The sequence below is a fragment of the Cervus elaphus genome, chromosome 23 (genome assembly GCF_910594005.1).
Source record: "Cervus elaphus chromosome 23, mCerEla1.1, whole genome shotgun sequence".
In the NCBI taxonomy this organism is placed as follows: Eukaryota; Metazoa; Chordata; class Mammalia; order Artiodactyla; family Cervidae; genus Cervus; species Cervus elaphus.
This window is the reverse complement of record NC_057837.1, coordinates 48,026,152-48,046,995: the sequence shown is the minus strand read 5'-3', so window position 1 is coordinate 48,046,995 and position 20,844 is coordinate 48,026,152. Positions and strand designations below refer to the sequence as shown.

The following is a 20,844-nucleotide window of genomic DNA, read 5'->3' as shown; positions in this document are numbered from 1 at the left end:
CCAAAATAGATCCTGAGTTAGACTACTTTTCCTCATCCCTAGTGCCACCACCCTGCTGCAAACCATCATGATGTATACCAAACCATGTCAGTCTTCTAGAGAATTCTCCAATAGCTAAAGTAAATGTCCTTACCAGGAGCATGCATGGTAAACCAAAACCCTGCATGATTTGGACCCTGCCACCTCTCTATGCTCATCCTCCATGGCTGTCCCCAAGCTGCCTCATTGTTCTCTAAGTGTTCTAACCATATTCCTGTCTCAGGGCCTTTGCACCTGCTATTCCCTCTGCCTTATATGTTTTTTCTCAGATGTCCACGTGGCTCATTCTGTTTCCTTTTGGTCTTCACTTTCTCACTGAGGCCTTTTATGTGTCCAAGTGACTAATTCCTGAGCGAAAATAGTAATTATTGTATTTAGTTAGTTATTTAGCACCTGAGATCTCCCAATTATATGTTATAATAATATACTATGTTGTGTATTTTCATTTTGTAATAAGAGGATCCTTTCTCCCCTCCTGACCCATCACTTGATAAAATATTAGAAACTGTGATAATTAGAATACTCAACTAAGAAAAAGAAAAAAAACTGTAAAGTAACTACAGGTGGCTGCATCTGCAAAAAGATTTGGGAGGAGGAGGCAAAGGCCATCTGTTTCTCATTGTATCAGGTGCCTACGGTACCCTAACAAAGTACCACACCTGGATTTCTTAAAACAGAAATGCAGTCTCTCACAATTCTAGAGGCCAGAAATCCCAAATGAAGGTGTCAGCAGGGCCACGCTCCTCCTGAGACTTCCAGGCAATAATCTTTCCTTGCCTCTTCTGGTAACCCCAGGCGTTTCTTGGCTGATGTCAGCATAACTACAGTCTCTGCCACTGTCTTCACATGGCCATCTTCCCTCTATGTCTGTTTTCATAGGGCATTCATTCTCCTCTGTGTCTGTATTTAAATTTCCCTCTTCATATTGAATATGGGGCCCCTAATGACCCCAGTATAACTAGATTGCATCTGTAGAAACTCTTATTTCCAAATAAGGTCACATTCACAGGTGCCAGGAGTTAGGCCTTCAACATAGCATTTTGGGCTTCTCTGGTAGCTCAGATGGTAAAAAATCTGCCTGCAGTGTGGGAGACATGGGTTTGATCCCTGGGTAGGGAAGATTCCCACAGAAGGGAATAGCTACCCACTCCAGTATTCTTGCCTGGAGAATTCTATGGACAGAGGAGCCTGGCAGGCTACATACATACAGCCTATGGGGTTGCAAAGAGTAAGACACAACTGAGTGATTAAACACACATAACATTTTGAGGCACATGATTCAACTCGTAACACTCACTGTAAGCCTTTTAGGACTACTTGATGATTTACCATCAACATATATTATTTTGATTAAAGGAGGTGAAAACATGACCTGGGTGGTCCTGGACTTCTTGAAGAAAGAGTGGCCCCACAGAGGTCCTAATTGCACTCTGCTGGGCACCACAGCTCAGGTGGGACTCTCTGGATGTCTCCTGCATCCTTGATAGGGCATTCATGCCTGCACATTCCCCTGCCCTGAAGTGTCTGCAAACTCAGATGAAGGGCTGTGCGCAGGACCTCACCAGGCAGTGGGCCAGAAGGAAGCTGTGTGAACCGTCTCCAAGCCTGAGGCATCATGCATTGCTGTGCTCCATTTACCAGCAGCTTCCCCTCATGAGCAGTGCCCACTGCATGTCTGTGAGAGACTTGCCAGGCTGGAATTTGATGCACTACAGTGTTTCTCTCATCCAATAAGTAAACGTCTATTCATTTTGGGCCCATGAGTTCTCTTTATTTAGGAAGTTATTTTATTTTTTATTGGACTGCACTGGAGAAAGGGAGAGACATATTGCATTTTATATATTGCAATACGTTAAGCATTTCCTAGTATCTTCTACCAAGATGCATTAAGACAGGTGGTTATAACTGCAATGTATTATAACTACGGTTACATTATTTGCCATAAAATAAGCTTGCCTTTGAATTTTCTTATGTTAGGGTTTTCCAGGAGCAATCCCTGAACTAAATAGTTGAGGACAATCAGTTTATCTAGGAGGTGATCCCAGGAAACACCAGTAGGAGAAGGACAGAGAGGTAAACACAGCCCATAATGGATGCATTAGTGGGGTCACCTGTGGCACCTGGAGCTCAATCCCCTGGGAAGTTCTGGGAGGCATAGAATATGTGGCTCAGAGTTAACCCACCTGAGGGGTGTGGGAGCTGGCCTGCTTGTTAAATTGTTTAAATGGTTAGATTTTGCCCCAAGAAAAAGACATGTTGAAGTTCCAAGCCCTAGTTCCTCCAAATGTGACTTTATTTGGAAATAGAATTGATGCAGATGTAATCAGTTAAGATGAGTTCATACTGGAGTAGGGTGGGCCCTTAATCCAGTATGACTCACATCCTTATAAAAAGAACATTGTGTGAACAGGAGAGACTCATAGAAAGAAGATGGTTATGTTAAGATGGGGGCAGAGACTGGAGTGATGCTGCCACATGTCACAAAATGCCTGAAACCACCAGAAGCTGGAAGAGGCAAGGAAAGATGTTCTTCTACTGACTGGGAGAAGTGTGGCCCTGCCAGCCCCTTAATTTTGAACTTCTGGCTACAAGAGAAGAAATTTCTGTTGTTTTAAACTACCCAGTTTGTCATACTTTGTTATGGCAGCCCCAGGAAACCAGTACAACATTTATATATCAACTCCTTGCCTCATGAGGACTGCCTTCAGCAGCCACCAAGCACTCTCATTTGCCTCTGCAAGAAGCCTATCACGATCCCATGGCAAGAAAAAAGGACCCTAAAGAGATAATAAGCAGCCTTTGAAAAGTGTATGCCCAGATTTAGAACAATTTGCTGTCAGTTTCATCACACTGATTGGCTTGCTCTCTGTATGTGTAAAAGTGTTACCGAGAGTTAACCTCAGAATAATCTGGCTGAGTCACAGGCCATTCTTGACTTAGTCAAGAGGAGGATAACCAGGCTTTCCAGATGAATAAAAGTCATGGTTGATGCCCAAAAAACAACTCTTTCCCTCAACTACCAAAACAGTAGTAATAAACCAAGAAGAAGCCAACATATGTGAGGAATGAGATGACAAGTAAAAGGAAGAATAGATCTTGTCTGTCAGTCTTGCTGGGAGAAGCTGCAGCCATAGAAATGCTAGCTGCCAGTGTTTCCTACACCATTGCCTTACACCAGGCACTATGCTGAGTGTTTTGCATAAACTCAGTTGTCCTCATAACAATCCAATGAACAGATATCTTTGTTTTACTGATGTACCTGAGCTCCAGAGAGGGAAAGTAACTTGCCCAAAGTCACACAGCTACAGAGTCAGAGCCTTGTCTTCTTAAAGAGCAGAAAGCAAGCAGGCCCTGAAGTTCCAAGGATCTGTCTGGCCTAGCCCAGATATGATTCCCAGTCGGGAGTTCTTCCCACAATCCAAACTTTCTCCTCAGCCCTGAAAAATGACTCTGGGCCAGCTATTCCCTGAGCTCTCCAGGTAATATGATTTTAAAAGTAATGTCTTATAATCATTTTTGAAACAGGTTCTTTACGCCTATTTAACCTTTCTCCAGCCCAGGGGAATAGATGCCTTTTCCTGATCTCTTTCTCTTTATATCCTCCACAGGATCATTTTATTTCAGATGTTTGCTCGTTTCCTTTTTTTTTTTTTTTTTTCTTTTCTACTCTGCATCCAAAGACCAACAAACCAACAAATCTTAGTGCTTTATTTTAGAATTTACTTAAGAATGAATCTGAAAGTCAGACTCCTTCCTATTAGCCCAAGGGAAGCTGAGAACACAACGCTTTTGGCCTCAGGTGAATCTTTTATTACTTCAAACTAAGACATTTTTTCAAGGACAGTAGCACAGTCATTGTCACAAGCATGTTAATATATCTACTTTTTGATCAAGAGTATACTACAAGTCATGCTATTCATATTTTCAATAGCATTCTGGCAAAAATTAAAGACATTTCCAATTGTGTCAAACACTGGATGAGTAAATTCTACTTTCTGCCTTTAGGTAAATAAATGGGGTCTTTCAGTGAAGTGGTGGGTAACAGATCATGTGAAGGCTCTCTTAAAATCTGCCCTTTACTCTAATGACCATTAGCCCCTTCGGTTACCACTGAACTTCTCAGCTATTTTCTGTAGTTCCAAATCCATCGCAGCCAAGTTTTCAAGTTCTTTTTCCTAGAAAATACAGAAAAGTGGAGGCATGAGGTCCCAGATCAAAAAACAACCTACCTTTTTGTAGTTTGAGGGAGTATGAACAGAAAAGGGAGTTTTTGATATGTTAGAGGCTATAGAAGATAGCCTACATCAGTGGTTTTCAAAATGCAGTTCCTTGACCAGCAGCATCAGCATCACTAGGGAACTTATCAGAAATACAGGTTCTAGGGCCCTATCTGGGGCCTATGTATCAAACCAGACACTCTAAGGCTAGAAATCCCATATGATTCTGATACACATTCAACTTTGGGAAGCACCAACCTACATAATCAATACTGGGAGAAAAAAAACAAAAACACTGTTAAGGAAGGTAATGCTCCGGGAATGTTACTTCTCCCAGACGTAGACGTCTGCATGTTGTAGGCTAGGAGATAATAAAGAGAGAAAAAAGCAGCTAATTTCTGTACCATCTGTTCTTTCCTACCCCGGGAAATAGTGATGAAAAGTCAAATGACCGAGGAGAATACACTAGGTCAGTGGTTTTCAACCTTGGCTGAATACTGAAACCACCTGGGAGCTTTAAAACATCCTGATGCCGAGGCAGCACCCAGTACCAGACAGAATCTCTGAGGGTGGGTCCCAGAATGTCAGTAATTTTTCAAGCTCTCCAGGTGATGACAGTGTGTGGCTGAGGTTGAGAATCACTGCAGTGGGAGGAAGTTGACAGGGATGTGGACAATGGCTAGATGCCAGGTAGAAATCAAACCTAGATTTCTACCATTCCCTCACTAGGCCTACAGTCTCATGGTAATTAATTCCCATCATTTTCCCCATAACATTAGATAATCTTGTACATAACATACTAACATTAACTATCTGAAGTTAGAACCCCACACTATACCTCTTCCTCCGTCAGAACTCCTTGGCCAGCCCTCTCCTCTTCATTTTCTGCTGTGTGTCGTGGGCTCATCTGCTCCTCGGAGTCATAGAAGTCTGGGAACTCAGCTGACTTCTTCCTGTAGTGAAGGAGCTGGTCCAGTTCGGCCACTCGGTCATACTGCCTTTTTAGATCCAGTTTGGGGACCGGGTTTCTCGTCTCATACCCCCAGTTTACATCCTCTTCAAAGGGCTTTTTCTCCCACCAGTCATAGTTGTATTCTGGGAAGAAATGCTTCTCATTCAAGGTCAGCCCATTTTCCTCTTCACCCTCAAGAAAACTGTCATCCATGTGGTCTTTTCTCTCAAAACGGCTGCTCTTCCACTGGGGAGGGTCGTAGAATGGATTGAGTAGCTCCCCTAATCTCTTTTCAGTGATGTGATGGGGAACATACTGTTTGCCTCGAAGCCTAGCCTCTTCCCTGTTCTCCTCAGCGTCTCGCGGGTCTCCCTGCGGCTGCCACTTCCCTCGGGCTCCTTCCTCACTCTTTTCCTCACCATAGTCGAGGTAATTTCTCAGCTCGCCTGGTAGGCGGCGCCTCGCCTTGTCCCTCTGGCTTTCCTGAAAACGGTGGTGCGTTTCACCCAAGAACCGTTTCTGTTCTGTTTGGCCTAGCGTGGAGTAGGCCTCTGCCTCCCCTCCCCGGGCTCTGTAGCTGGGTCCCCGCGCCGGACCCCTCTCTTCCTCGCTCTCCTCGCTGTACCCCTGCGCCATGTTTAGATCCGGGCTGAAGCCGTGTCTCTTGTTTTCCTGCTCTAGGCTCTCCTCGCTGGGAAGCCTTAGAGCCTGGTGCTCTCCACGTCCTCTGGCCCCGAATCGTGCCCCCTGCAAGTCCCCGGGAGCCTGGGCAGCTGAGTGTCTCCTCACTTCCTCCCCATATTCGGCTCCCTCCTCCAAAGCCTTATAGTGGGCTGGATGGCGGTCTTTCTCTTCCCCTGAGTTGGCCGTGCCCACGTGTGACTCCTCCTCGAGGGGAGGATTCCCCTCCTGAGAGGACCTGTCGGGCCTGCTCCTCCCGTGGTGGTGTCTTGGCCTTGAGCGCCGTTTGTCCACCTCGGGGCTGGCATCCTCTTGGCTTTCTCCGGGTGCTTCCTGGTCCTCCGGGCGGCGTTGCAGCTCTTGGGGCCAGTTCTCCTGGCTCTTGGTCTCCTCTCCGCTCTCCTGGCTGCTCCTCTCCCGGCTGTGCGACTTCTCAAGGCCCCCGGCAGACTGTGTATCATATCTGGACACTAACTCCTCTTTCTTAGCCGGAGTCTGGTTTCTTTGGTTGAGAAAAGCCGTTTGTGCCTCTCCCAGCCCTTCAGACAGTCTCTCCTCACTGCCAACTTCCCCACGTTCCCTTTTCTGATATTTTACCATTTCTTCCTCCCTGTTCTGTCCCTCGCTCTTAGAATAGCGTGTCTTTGCTTCTTTGGCCACTTCACTTCCCCGGGGCTCGCCTGCCCGCTCTCGGCTATGCCCACCACTCTCCCTGTCTGCTACTGTTGGGATTTGGGCATCCTCCTCCCCTGAGTCCTCCCTACTGGAGAGCCCCGGGGCTTCTGAGGTGTCAGCTGGGTCTCTCAACAATCTCACTTCAAACCTTGTGTTTTCATTTTCACTTTTCTCTTCATCTTTGAGCTCTTTTCCATCTATAATGAAAATAAAAAAGAGTATCACTTCAGAATTGCTTGTGGTTCAGTAAGTACCAGCCTCAGTGATCACTACAAACCCTAAAGATCCTGAAAATCCTTGGGTAATTTTTTAAGTTAATTTTTAAAGATTACTTTGGAAAGAAATGGTATGAAAACTCCTTAGCTGTATTTAAATCTGATAAATACTCTACATATTTATTTTTTCATAACACCCAATAAGCATCTTTTTTTTGGCTGCATTTTTTGGGGGGGGGTCTTTGCTACCTGTAGGCTTTCTCTAGTTGCAATGAGTTGGGGGTCTATTCTTCCTTGTGGTGTGCAGGTGTTTCATTGTGGTGGCTTCTTTTGTTGCAGAGCACAAGCTCAGTAGTTGTGGTGTATTGGACTAAGTTGCTCCAAGACAGGTGGGAGCTTCCAGGACCAGGGATCAAACCTGTGTCTTCTGCGTTGTTAGGTGGATTCTTAACCACTGGATCACCTGAGCCTCTTTCAGTGACCAAATTGAAACTCAAATATAGGTTTATAAAATACTATAAAAATTCTATAAAATGTTAGAATTTAGAACCAGAAGAAACCTTAGAATTTGTGTGGTTCAACCTCCTTGTGACTACAGAGACATTGAGGCTCAGAGAGGTGTAACTAAGGACCATTCTTTCCAAATGTACTCTAAGTAAACCTTTAAAAATTAGCATTGTTTAAATATCTCCCACTAGAACCCAGCTGCTGCTGCTGCTAAGTCGCTTCAGTCGTGTCCGACTCTGTGTGATCCCATAGACAGCAGCCCACCAGGTTCCACCGTCCCTGGGATTCTCCAGGCAAGAACACTGGAGTGGGTTGCCATTTCTTTCTCCAATGCATGAAAGTGAAAAGTGAAAGTGAAGTCATGTCCGACTCTTCCCGACCCCATGGACTGCAGCCTACCAGGCTCCTCCGTCCATGGGATTTTCCAGGCAAGAGTACTGGAATGGGGTGCCATTGCCTCCTCCAGAACCCAGCTAAGTAAAGTTAAATAGCCAAAATGGGAAATATCAGATTCAACAGAGGATTAAATTTCTTTTATTATTAGTTTGTTGTTGTTCAGTCACTCAGACTTGTCTGACTCTTAGTTTATCAGACTTTAATTATCCAATCAACTGTATAAATGCAACTTAGCAGTAAGTGACAATATAACTTAATAATTGGTGACAAGCAGAATGTATATTTCTTCCCTGAGAAAACTGCACAGCAGTGGAAGGGACCATATCCTTCCCTCATTCAGGTCCCATCTGCCCCTCCTATTCTCAAACGTTGAGAATGAACTTCAGTAAACTGAGTTATCTTTGTATGGCACAAGTCAACAGTAACAGTAGATGGTGTAACAAATATTTCAACTGAATATTGTTTTCTCTCATCTTTTCCAAATGTTGACAGCTTCTTGTTTTATTTAATTTTAATTGGAGGATAATTGATTTACCATGTTGTGTTGGTTTCTACCACATATCAACATGAATCAGCCACAGGTATACACATGTCCCCTCCCTCTTGAACCTCCCTTCCACCTCTTACCCCATCCCAGCCCTCTAGATTATCAGAGAACACCAGGCTGAGCTCCCTGCTGTAAATGGCAACTTCCCATTAACTATCTATTTTACACTTGGTAATGTATATCTTTCAATGCTCTTCTCTCAATTTGTCCCACCCTCTTCTTCCCCCGCTGTGTCCATAAGTGCATTCTCTATGTCTGAATCTCTATTCCTGCCCTACAAATAGATTCATCAGTACCATTTTTCTAGATTCCATATATATGTTAATATACAATATTTGTTTTTCACTTTCTGACCTACTTCATTCTATATAACATAGCCCTAGGTTCATCCACCTCACTACACTGACTCAAATTCATTATTTGTTGACAGCTTCTTTACTAAGATAAGGTCAGGTAAGGTGAAGTCGCTCAGTCGTGTCCAACTCTCTGCTACCCCACGGACTGTAGCTTACCAGGCTCCTCCGTCTATGGGATTTTCCAGGCAAGAGTACTGGAGTGGGTTGCCATTTCCTTTTCCAGAGGATGTTCTCAACCCAGGGATCAGACCCAGGTCTCCTGCATTGTAGGCAGACACTTTACCGTCTGAGCCACCAGGGAAGTCCCTTAACTCAAGGGCATCCCACGAAAGGAGATAATGCAGTTAACACTGAGTTATTAGCTTAGAGGGCTTGGATTTCAGCTGATGTCACTGAGTTCAGATAGAACAACTGAAGTCAAGGCCGCTCACGGCTCTGGGCTGACCTTTGTGCCATCCATGGTGAGAGCCACCAACCCTTTGTGGCTATTGAGGACTTGAAATGTGGCTGTGACATGCCATAAATGTAAGATGCGACAAAATGTCAGATACTTCAGATTAAAGAAAAGAATGTAAGATGTCTCAAATTTTCATATTGATTATATGTTGAAATGATCATATTTTGGATGTACAGTATAATATATTATAAATATATTGGACATATAAAAATTATATTGACAAAATAAATGGGACAAAATTAAATGTATTATTATTTACTTATTAAATTTATTATTATTTATTCTTTTTACTTTTTTAATGTGGCTACTGGAAAATTTGAAATTATATTTGTGGTTCACATGGTATTTCTACTGAACAACTCTTGATGAGTCATTTTGAATTGACATTTGCAAAACAGAAAAAATTGGTCTGTTTTGTAAAAATGTCCACAAAAGCAGTCTATTTCTCTCTGCTTAAAAGCCTAGTCTGGCATAAACATTCTCATGTTTTATGAGGCAACTGAAATGTCCCTGACCATTCACACCCAGACACCTGAGGGCTAGCTCCTCACCAATGCCTCTGCCTTTTAAGAGCCAGTGATGGTGTGTGCAACACTGAGGCAGGGTTGACCAGGTAGGCACAGATAAGCAGGGAGGATCTGAGCAGATACTGACATCATTCAAACAGGATCTCAGCTTCCCTGGGCACAGGCTGTGTGGCCCATTTCCTACTACCTGCTGGTAAGGAAGAGAATTATTTTTATTTTTTCCTGGTTAAATATATGCTGCCTATAGCAGCTTGCCTGAGACTTAGCACTTCTTCCTAAATTTAGCTTTTAGCCCCTTCAGCTGAGATATGAGGAGGACTGTGATTAGCAGCATACAGTTTTGTCAGTCTGAAAATGAAGGTGTGAAGCTCACTCTTGCCTCAAGTAAAAAGGGGAAAAATGCACTTTCCTTTCCTGACTGTCATGTGGCAAAGAGGACCAGATAAACCAGGTCAAATAGATTTTTATACCTGTTAAATTGGACCATGAATTCCCTAAGTTCTCTTCAAACCATAAAACAATGATTCTCCTCTAGTCCCCAAATGTTCATTTGCTCAGCACATCCAGAGATGTGCTGGAGAGAGTAGGAGTGGAGATGGAGATGGTCTGAGGATGGGAGGGAGGCTACATGAAGGAATTTGTCCATCTAGTTGGCAGAAAACTGCATTAGTTTTCTGATAAGCATAAGACATATCAGTGAGAGAGAAAACCAGAATAGGACAGAAGTGTGGACAAAGAATGTCACCTGCCAAGTCAGTAAACAAAGGATGTTATGGTCATCAAGTCATCAGCCACACCTAATTGTGTACCCAGAGGGGATTTAGGAAGGAAAAAATAAGATAAAAGTACATATCCAAGGGATGACTTCAATAATCCCTGACTCTTGCATCTTCCTATACGTATAAAAGTGCTAAATTCATTAACTTAGGATGTCTAGTTATCTTCAATTAACAGTAATCTTTTGAAGTTCTGATTACCGGGTTTTTGTTGCAAAAACTTCTATATATCCTGTCTCCTCCCTTACCTCTTCAAAATGGTCCCTCAGAGCTATCCCAGAGGCTGTTTCCTGGGCTTAAGTCCTCAATATGTCCATGGAATAAAACATAACTGTCAACTTTTAGGTTGTGCTTTGTTTTTTTTTTCAGTCAACAGAAGTTATGAACTGGTAGCCCAGAGGTGAGTTGTATTTGGCCCAAATAACATTTTCAGTAAATTTGAATTCAGAGGCAATACTTAAATGCCAGGAGATATTGCTCAGAAAAATCCAACTTTTAAATTATTGTGAAAAATCCCAAGATGTCTCAACAGAATCCATATTTCTCTCACAATAGTATTGAAGCTGCAAAAAAGCTACTCCCCTTTAGAAGGGGCATGTATCCTCCAGTTTGTGAGTCACTTCCTGTCCTGTTTTACTCCTTTCTGTTATCTGTCTGTCTGGCCCTGACTGGTGTTTGAGTCTCTGCCACCCTGCTGCTGCTGCTAAGTCGCTTCAGTCGTGTCCGACTCTGTGCGACCCCATAGATGGCAGCCCAGCAGGCACCCCCGTTGCTGGGATTCTCCAGGCAAGAACATTGGAGTGGGTTGCCATTTCCTTCTCCAGTGCATGAAAGTAAAAAGTGAAAGTGAAGTCGCTCAGTCGTATCTGACTCAGCAACCCCATGGACTGCAGCCTACCAGGCTCCTCTGTCCATGGGATTTTCCAGGCGAGAGTACTGGAGTGGGGTACCATTGCCTTCTCCTCTCCGCCACCCTGGAGGAGCTCAAATTTTCCTGATCTCAGTATTGAATGGCTCTCTGGCTGTGATGTCTCTAAGGTCCTGATAGACATGGGTCATTTGATTTTTACCAGTTTTCCTGGGGATCTCTCAAGAGACCTCAAAAAAACCCAGGGCACAGTCAATGATGAGCAAAAGCTAGAATCCTACCTGAGGGTTAAGAATCTGATCTTGGCAGTTAACAGCAGTTTGCCCTACAATCAATAACTCTTCTAAGTGACTGAACAACAAAAAGCAATGATGGTTCTTTGATGACCTAGTCTGGCAGACCCAGAACTTCTACATCCATCTGGTAAACAAAGAAAGGGGAAGGGAGAGAGCAAGATGGGTTGGCCCAAAGGAGCAGATTTTAGTCCCTGCCAGGAGACCCACCCTGCTTTCACTCATTCCCTGCAATGGTTAATAAGCTCATTCAAACAAGCTCATTCCTGTAACTGCTGGAAGAGAAAGTTGGGGAGAAATCCATAAAAGTATTAGGCTGGGAGTGGTAGGGAAGCTTCCTTCCGCTGTGCATGGGGCTCCTACGGCCTCAAGCTCCCACACCTCCTATGGTTATCCTGAAGCCCCCAGTGGTGAATAGAGACCCCCAGGTTACTCTTTTGGTTAGTCACTAATATTTTTTTTAATATATTTTATACATGGGGCCTCAAGTGCAGCAATGGAAAGAGAGTATTATCTTGCAATGGGAGATTTTGAAGGTGAAAAGAAAAATAAAATCTCATGTTCATAGCCTGACTCAAAATTTAAAAGCAGAGAAAGGTGTTAAAGAGAGCAAAGCTTTTTGGATTTTTTTTGAATCAGTTTGACTTTATGCATAGTTTTGTAAAATTTGTCTCTTCAAGTCAACTCCCAATGGATACTGGTTGTATCACTGTTCAAATTTTGTTTTCAGCATCAGCTGTTTTGCAGAGAAACATCCCAGTCTATACTCAGAAGGCCATCGCTCTGACTTTTTGGATGCTCTAAATCTGTCCCCACACCTTCCAATTCTCAGGCCTGAAACTCCTGACACCATTTGGTAGTACCACTCATTCTAACAATGGGCTTCCCAGGTGGTGCAGTGGTAAAGAATCCACCTGCCAATGCAGGAGACTGAGGTTCTATCCCTGGTTCAGGAATATCCCCTGAAGAAGGAAATGGCAAACCACTTCAGTATTTTTGCCTGGAAAATTCCATGGACAGAAGAGCCTGACAGGAGTTGCCAAGAGTTGCACGTGAGCACGCATGCATGCATGCACACACACGCACACACACACACAAATTCTAATAAACTATGCATTAAAATGGCTTAACCAATCTGTTACATAAACCAGCCAAAATTTTCCCAGTCACCTTTCCAAGCTTCTAACTCCTCATTGTCAGGAGAGTAGAACGCAAAGAGAAGCATAACTTTTGTTTTCTTCTATCCTTTCATCTTTCAACACTTCTCCCCTCTGTCTAATCACAAACAAGCATTCCCCATATGTCCCTCCACTAAATAAAAGCCTGTTTTAAAATTCCAAACTCTCAAAGCAAGGAATTTAAGAACTGATAAACATCTCAGAGACTATCATTGAGTTCAACTCCCTCATTTAATTTGAGGATATAGGCCCAGAGAGGAAAGGGGTCTTCCCCGTGGTAACACTAGCTATTAAGTGGCATAGTAAGGACTAAAAGCCATAGCTTATCTCCCCAGATACTGATTGAGCCTGTACCCGTCCCATTGCATCACAACCCTGGGTCATAGGGAAGTAAAGTGGAAGTTGAAATGGAGGGAGCAGGATAAAGGACAAATCTTTGTCCTTATTCAAAGGACAAAGATTTCCTGCAGTGGAGGATACTTACTCTTCTTCAGGACTTGTCGGCACTCGGGAGTGATGGGTGGAGCGCTGGACTTCAATAGGGCATTTGAGAGGACCTCGATGATGCAGTGAGTCACCTAGGGGGGAACCCAAAAGCAGGTTGGCAAAGCTGGTGTCACTGGAATGGACTACTTAACCCAGAGCTGCTGTTGAGAGAAGCTTGACTGTGTGACTTGTACTTATGCAGAATCCTTGGATCAGGAATGTACATTCACAAGGTCTGTACTGAAACCTCCCAGGCCTCTCCACAGAGCAATGCAAAAAGGCACTGGGTCAAGACTATCCAGAGAAAGAAATAAATACCCATTTCTGAACAGATTAGAAGGAAAATGGTGTGATGACAGCTATCCTCATGGGCACTAAAACATCCAGGAAGAAGGTAAAAAAATGAAGGCAAGAGAGACATCACTTACTCCCGTTTCCACATTGTTGTTTCTTTTTTGTTTTGTTTAGTTTGATGAGCTAATGAGTGGGAGAATCCAGAGTCTAGATAAAAGTCTAGATTTCAGAATTCCATTTCAACTTACCATTTCTTCATTGTGGTTCCTGATGTCCACTGGCATAGAGCTGACGGCTTTGAAGGAGAAAAGGAATGGGAAATGATGTGAGTTGATTTTTGGAAGTTGTGCGTCTGCAAGTTCACAAAATCACCCCACCTCTAGCATGTTACTTGGAAGGCGGAGCAGAGTCAGAGCTGAGCAGGGTGGAGACAGTTGGGGATGTCTGCCTCAGGGACCAGAATCATCCCAGTTGCAAGTATACACACACGCATACACAGACACAGCTGTTTTCCCTTAACATGTTGTAGACAAGATTTGGAAATAAATGCCATCTTATATCCTATATAAATCACATCCACAGAAGGAGACCTTCTGGGATGCTGACAATGTTCTATTTTCCATCTGGGTACTGATTACACAGGTGTGTTCAATGAGTGAAAAATTCAGTAAGAAGTATACTTATTTATTTTTTTGGCCATGTGGCATGTGGGATCTTTCTTTTTTAAAAAAAGTCTTTTTGAAAATAATTTTATTTATTTTTGGTTGTGCTGGGTCTTTGTTGCTGGGTAGGTTTTTCTCCAGTTGCAGTGAGCAGGGACTACTATTTGTGGTACTCAGGCTTCTCATTGTGGTGGCTTCTCTTGTGGAGCATGGGCTCTAGGATGCAAGGACACATTAGTTGTGGCGCACAGGCTTAATATAGTTGCAGAACATGGTCTTCATTGCTCTGAGACATGTGGGATCTTCCTGGATCAGGGATCAAAACCATATCTCCTGCATTAGTAGGTGGAGTCTCTAGCACAGAACCACCAGGGAAGCCCAAACTGTAAACTTATGATTCATGCAGTTTTCTATGTATATATCAATAAAAAAAAGAATTAAAAGCAAACCTAGTTTAAAGGAAACCAGGGTGCCCTCTGCAACTTTTCTGCCTACTCAAAATGGGTAAAGATATGTGATTCCTTCTGCCTCTTCAGTCCCCAAGAAAATATTTTCCCTGAAACTCACTTCCTTTACAAAAACATGGTTGTGATTATTTTATATAATTAATTACCTTGTTTTACCCCAAGTCTTTTCTTAGACAAGCATGCTTATGCGGCTGTATCGGTGTTGCTTCCCTTCCCCCATGTTGTCTGCATCCAGGTAAAGAACATGGAAAGTATCTAATTTTACCAGACAGCACCAAGTCCATGATAGCACATGCAAATAAGTGTTTAACAGAAGTCCATGAGATATTGCAAAAAGATAAATTTTCATTTGTTTAAATTAAATTTTATGAGATTCTGTTTATTTTAAACCCATGATTGAGGTGCTTTTGTCTTCTAGGAAACGCTTCAGGTGTTTTTAATTTTACAATGCCTTCTTCAGTTGCTTTGATTTTTTTATCTTTCACTTTGATTTTGTTCTGTCTAAGCCCTTTCCACTGGAGGAGTTCAAAGCATTTACATATAGGCCCACCTCCATAGTTCTCCTGACACTTCCAGTTATTATGGCTGGAGAAGCTCAGTGCAAAAGATTCTTCCAGGAATTTGAAACAAGTGAAGAGCTATTTGGAGCAAGAGCAAAACTCTCAGACATCAGAGATGTAAGCTATTCAAATGCAGCTGCTTATTACCAGCAACCTGACCTTTCCTTCCCAAATATTTGCTTTCAAAGTCTCTTTGACTGCTTCCCCCTAGTCAAACCATAGCACTCAATTTAGAAATAAAACTGCTATTTCATTACTTACCTTAGTGAATTTTCCTTATCAAAGCACAGCCTGGGATCTACTTCAGTTGTTTCAAGGGACTTAAGTAATGCAATGTGTTAATTAAAATCATGGGTAAAATATTTGAGAGGTGGCTAACAAGGTATGACCCCATGATGTTCCTGAAATGCAGTTCAGACAAGCTCTGGATGGCCACCTTTGACATTCAGAGTCCAATATGCTGGGCCATTATTTTATCCCCCAAATGACTGTTATTTGAGAACATTCCTACTTCAGCACTTACTCTTTCCACCTGATATCTGGAAAATCCCCTGAAAAGAAATAACTGAGAGAATTACTCCTGCAATAAACTAGAAGTTGCCTTTTTAAATTCTAGCTTTACTAAACTTTCTTTGGTAATTCATTTTCTTGCTAATAGCTTTTCTCTTTTTTTTCCCCCTACAAATGTATAATAGTTGCTATTATTAACTATTTGGGGCAGAGTAATATTTTTCTTTAGTGACTCTAAACAATTTGTAACTTATGTTTGTTTTTATAGAACAGTCATGTTTCCCTGATTGAGGCTCTTCAGATGTGTTTTTTATGGAACTCAGATCTCCTTATGAAAACATATTATGCATCTAGTGAGATATCTAAGTTCCATTGTATTTCTTTCAGTAGAATCTGTGACAACAAATAACCAAAGATATGTTGATACCCCTGACATAGCTTATTTTATTTCTGTATAAGTTAAGATTTAGGGGGCACAAAAGAAAACCCAATGATTATGATAAAAGTGAAGTAATCAAATAGCAGAAAAACTTTCAAATAATATCACATGGTAAATCTGAGAATAACTCCCAAAATATTAGTATTCCATAAGACTAACTGCTGCATTTTCCAAGTTTGCTGGCATATTGAGTGCAGCACTTTCACAACATCATCTTTCAGGATTTGAAATAGCTCAGCTGGAATTCCATCACCTCCACTAGCTTTGGTCATAGTGATGCTTCCTAAAGCCCCCTTGACTTTGCATTCCAGTATGTCTGGCTCTAAGTGAGTGATCACACCATTGTGGTTATCAGGGTCATTAAGATCTTTTTGGTAGGAGAAGGGGATGACAGAAGACAAAATGGTTGGATAGCATCACTGACTCAATGGACATGAGTTTGAGTTAGCTCCGGGAGATGATGAAGGACAGGGAAGCCTGGGGTGCTGCAGTCCATGGGGTTGCAAAAAGTTGGATATGACTGAGTGACTGAACAAGAACAACAAATAAGACTAACAAACTAAGGTTTGATCCCAGAGTGAAAATAAAACAGCTATAAAATAATACAGTAAGCAAGCTCTTTTGAATGCAGAAAACATCTTACCTAGTGTAATATGAATAGCATGTATTCATATTAATGCATATTAATTTTTAGGATGCATAGTAACTACTGTAGAAAGGTATAGATCTCCTTCCAGAAGCTCATAATGGTAGGAAATAAACCAGATGGTTTCTGCAGGATTCCTGTGATTTTGGTAAATAACAAACTCTGCTTGAAGGCTACCATGTCTCATTTCCAAGCATTTGAAGGAGGAAGGAATGGGGAATAGAGTTTTTTTCCCTGGGGTGAGAGAAAATGTTCTGAAATGTTATAATGGTTACACAATCTGTGAGTGTTCTAAAAATCACTGATTTATGCACTTTAAAAAGTATAGATTTTATGGTGTGTGAATTATAGCTCAGCAAAAAACTTTTTTAAAGAATATCTTGATTTTAGTTGATATTAAAATATAAACCCTTCTTAAAATATTATCTTGAAAAAGAGCCATAAATATTTTACCACTATAGGGGCTTCCCTGGTAGCTCAGTGGTAAAGAAACTGCCTACAATGCAAGAGACTGGGTTTGATCCCTGGGTTGGGAAGATCCTCTGGAATAGGGAATGGCAACCCACTCCAGTATTCCTGCCTGGAGAATTCCATGGACAGAGGAACCTGGTGGGCTACAGTCCATGGGGTCACAAAGAGTCAGACACGACTGAGTGACTAATACACACGAAGGTAAATAAGTCTCAGAAATGACATTGTTTTTGTGGTCTATAGCACAGATTTAGCCTATTAAGCAATTCCTTTCTGCAAATATTTTTCACCAGGAAGGACTCTAAATATTTATTTGGCTTTCTTCAATTAAATCATGAACATTTGTAGGCAATTTGTAAGAGTGACAAGAATTTTTTGAAAATTCTGAATTTGCAATAAAAAAATTACCACTGGCTTTTGTCTTCTCTTTACATCTGGGATCCAGTAATTACTGTCAATGAAACCCTCATATTCATGGATGGCAATGCTTCAATTCTAGTTAGAAATCTCAATCTTAGATAAGAACAATATTCTATGAGGTCATTAAGACAGTTTAAAAAAAAAAACCCTCCAGTTTAATCTGGTGGCAGCATATTGACTTTTCAGTGGAACTCATAGTGACTTCAGCACACAAATACACACACACACACTTCCCCCTGCCCAAATCTCCAAAGATCATTGAGATTCAGAGCAGTTTGAAAGATTAATCCCACAATTTTCAACACATAAAGAAACTGTCAAATATCTACTGCTTAAAATTGCATCCTCCCAAATTGAATAAAGCAATTTATTTTCACTACTCTAAGAATATTTTTGTGGTTATTTCACACACACTATTTTTCTGGAGCACAAAAGTAAAAATATCTATTGCACTTTTCATTTATAACTTAAAGATATATTGAGTGTGAAATTACCTCTGCCTAGAGACAGAAATATAAAATACAGAAAAATATTACATTAAGCCTGTGGATAAATGAACATATGTATGTGTCATTTCTTAACATATATGTTAAGAAAAAAGATATATACATATATACATAAGAGACTTACCTTTATCTCATTATGTTTAAATAATAACAGTCATAGAAATTATACAGTTGCCAACTAATATAATAGGTGTACTCCTGTCTCTCCGTGGTCATCTGGCTTTAAAAAGCCAAACACTTAATTGCAGATACAGAAAAAGACTATAACAGCATTTCTCTAAATAGATGGAGAGGATGTGACATTTTAGACATGAGCTAGGAAGTCCTCTGGCTTTTTCCAAGTCAGATGTTGGGGCGGGCAGTTGAAGGGAAATACTCAGGGAAGAAATTAAGACCCTCAATCAAGAGGGAGAGACCTTCCACTCAACCCTCCCTCTCTCCCAGTATCCACCAGCCAAGATGCCCAGAACTGCCAAGGAGACAGAGGCTGGCGCTGTCCGCGGTGCTGAACGGCCAGCCGCGCCCACTCACCTGCAACCACCGTGGCTCCCAGAAGGCCGAGAAGGGCGGCCGGCTGCATGGCCTGTCTTGTCCAAATCTGCGGGGAAAAGAGGATAGCAGTTGAAGCGGTGAATGAGAAGGGGACGGAAGCGAGATGAAGATGCTCCGGGCAAACAACCGTGTATCCTGGTTCCCGCGGTGTGGGGCGGTTGGCGCAGGCCCTGCTCTTTTAAAGGGCAAGCCAGGGCCGCAGGGCTGGGAGGGGCTGGCACCCAGGAGGCGGCGCCCCCTCGCTCAGCTCTGACGTCATGAAACGGCCTTCAGGGGCTGTGGCGCAAGTAGGAAGAAATTTACGCCAGTGCAGTCGCCTCGGTGCTCTGAGTCTTCAGGCGGGTGGGGAGTTAGGTAGAAAGGGTGGAAGGGTGAGGGGAGGTAGCTCAAATAGGAGTCCAGAGGGGAGAGGAGCGAGTGCTGCTTAGATTGTCAAAATATATTTCTCATCTTCCCCGCATCCCGCCTTCCCCAAACCCCTCCAAACCCCCCAACGTCCCCCCACCCCAGCCGCCAACCTCCGTATCTAGAAACGTGTTTGAGGCTGTGTATGAAAGTGTTAGTCGCTTCAGTCGTGGCCGACTCTTTGCGACCCCATGGACTGTAGCCCCGCCAGGCTCCTCTGTCTATGGAATTCACCAGGCAAGAATACTGAAGTGGGTTGCCGTTTCCTTCTCCAGGGGATCTTCCCGAGCCAGGGATTGAACCCAGGTCTCCTGCATTGCAGGCAGATTCTTTACCATCTGAGCCACCAGGGAAGCTATGTATCTCTTCATTATTGTAGCTGGCCGATAGCCAGTTCCTATATTCAGACTGAGTTTTCTTTTTTTCTCACTATTTTATAACCTATTAAAATTTTTTATATTTTTATTATTTTTGCTTTTGACATTTAGATTAACATGCACAGGGCAGAGGTGGGGGGCGCGGAAGATTTCTCATGAATTCTCTCAAAGCAGGATGACGGAGGAAATCAGTATTTTCTTCATGAACAAGGGCTTTAGAAACATCCTATGAAATAGGGGAATGGTCACTTTTGGGGCGGGAGGCTGAGCAGGAAGCGCAGAGTCTTAACCTCTAGACCTCCAGGAATTTCCACTTTAAAAAAAAAAAGCATAAGTCTATTTTCTATGTCTGTTTCTCCATTGTTGCCCTGTAAGTAAATTCTTCAGTACCATTTTTCTAGATTCTGTATATATGTGTTAGAATGTGGTATTTATCTTTCTCTTTCTGACTCACTTCACTCTGTATAATAGGTTCTAGGTAGGAGTGGGTGAGATGTATGGAAAGAGTAACACAGAAACTTACATTACCGTATGTAAAATAGATAGCCAACGGGAATTTGCTGTATGTCTCAGGAAACTCAAACAGGGGTTTCGTATCAACCTAGAGGAGTGGGATGGGGAAGGAGATGGGAGGGGGTTTCAAAAGGGAAGGGATATATGTATACCTATGGCTGATTCATGTTGGGGTTTGACAGAAAACAGCAAAATTCTGTAAAGCAATTATTCTTCAATAAAAAACACATTAATTAAAAAAATATCCACACCAAATTTTTCTGGGAATTTGTTTTTTTCTTTTTGCTGAAATGACCATATTTCCCACCTGCTGTGTAGGTGGGGAAAAAAAACTTTGGAAAAAACCCAGAATTTATATGTGCATGTTAATGGGTATGTTTCTGGACTCTTCTAGAATATCAATCTGTCCCATTTCAGGGGTCTATTTGTTTGTTCTTGAAGCGATACCACACTTTCTTTATCATCATATCTTTTTTTTTCATTTATTTTTATTAGTTGGAGGCTAATTACTTTACAATATTGTAGTGGTTTTTGCCATACATTGACATGAATCAGCCATGGATTTACATGTGTTCCCCATCCTGAACCCCCCTCCCACCTCCCTCCCCATCTCATCATATCTTTTTAATATGTCTTGATATCTGGTGGAAAAGTTCTTCCCCCCTTATGTTTCTTTACAAAGTTATTAGTTATTCTTGGCCCTTTGCACTTTCATATAAATTTTAGAAGCAGTTTTCAACTTTCATGAAAAAATCTGTTAAGAATTTGATAGGAATTATAGAAAATTTATAGATCAATTTGATTACAACTGACATCTTTAATCTGTGAATTTATTTGGGAACAAATGACAAT

General features: G+C 42.2%; 1 protein-coding gene across 1 annotated transcript; it reads right to left on the bottom strand.

Annotated features, from left to right (window-relative positions):
- Positions 1–3,730: 3,730 nt before the first annotated feature.
- CHGB (chromogranin B) lies at positions 3,731–18,911 on the bottom strand. The gene is made up of 5 exons (XM_043884739.1): positions 18,677–18,911; positions 13,713–13,759; positions 13,169–13,262; positions 5,095–6,761; positions 3,731–4,214 (listed from the first exon to the last, which is right to left on the bottom strand). The coding sequence occupies exons 1-5, from the start codon at positions 18,723–18,725 to the stop codon at positions 4,131–4,133; spliced, it is 1,941 nt and encodes a 646-aa protein (XP_043740674.1). The 5' UTR covers positions 18,726–18,911; the 3' UTR covers positions 3,731–4,130.
- Between the last annotated feature and the right edge of the window lie 1,933 nt (positions 18,912–20,844).

Excerpts from the sequence above, each read along its gene's own strand:
- CHGB (XM_043884739.1), bottom strand. The coding sequence starts at position 18,725 with ATGCAGCCGGCCGCCCTTCTCGGCCTTCTGGGAGCCACGGTGGTTGCA. Across the intron at positions 13,760-18,676 it reads GGGAGCCACGGTGGTTGCAG|CCGTCAGCTCTATGCCAGTG; the intron begins GTGAGTGGGCGC and ends TCTCCTTCAAAG. Across the intron at positions 4,215-5,094 it reads GAGTTCTGACGGAGGAAGAG|GAAAAAGAACTTGAAAACTT; the intron begins GTATAGTGTGGG and ends TGTATTTTCTAG.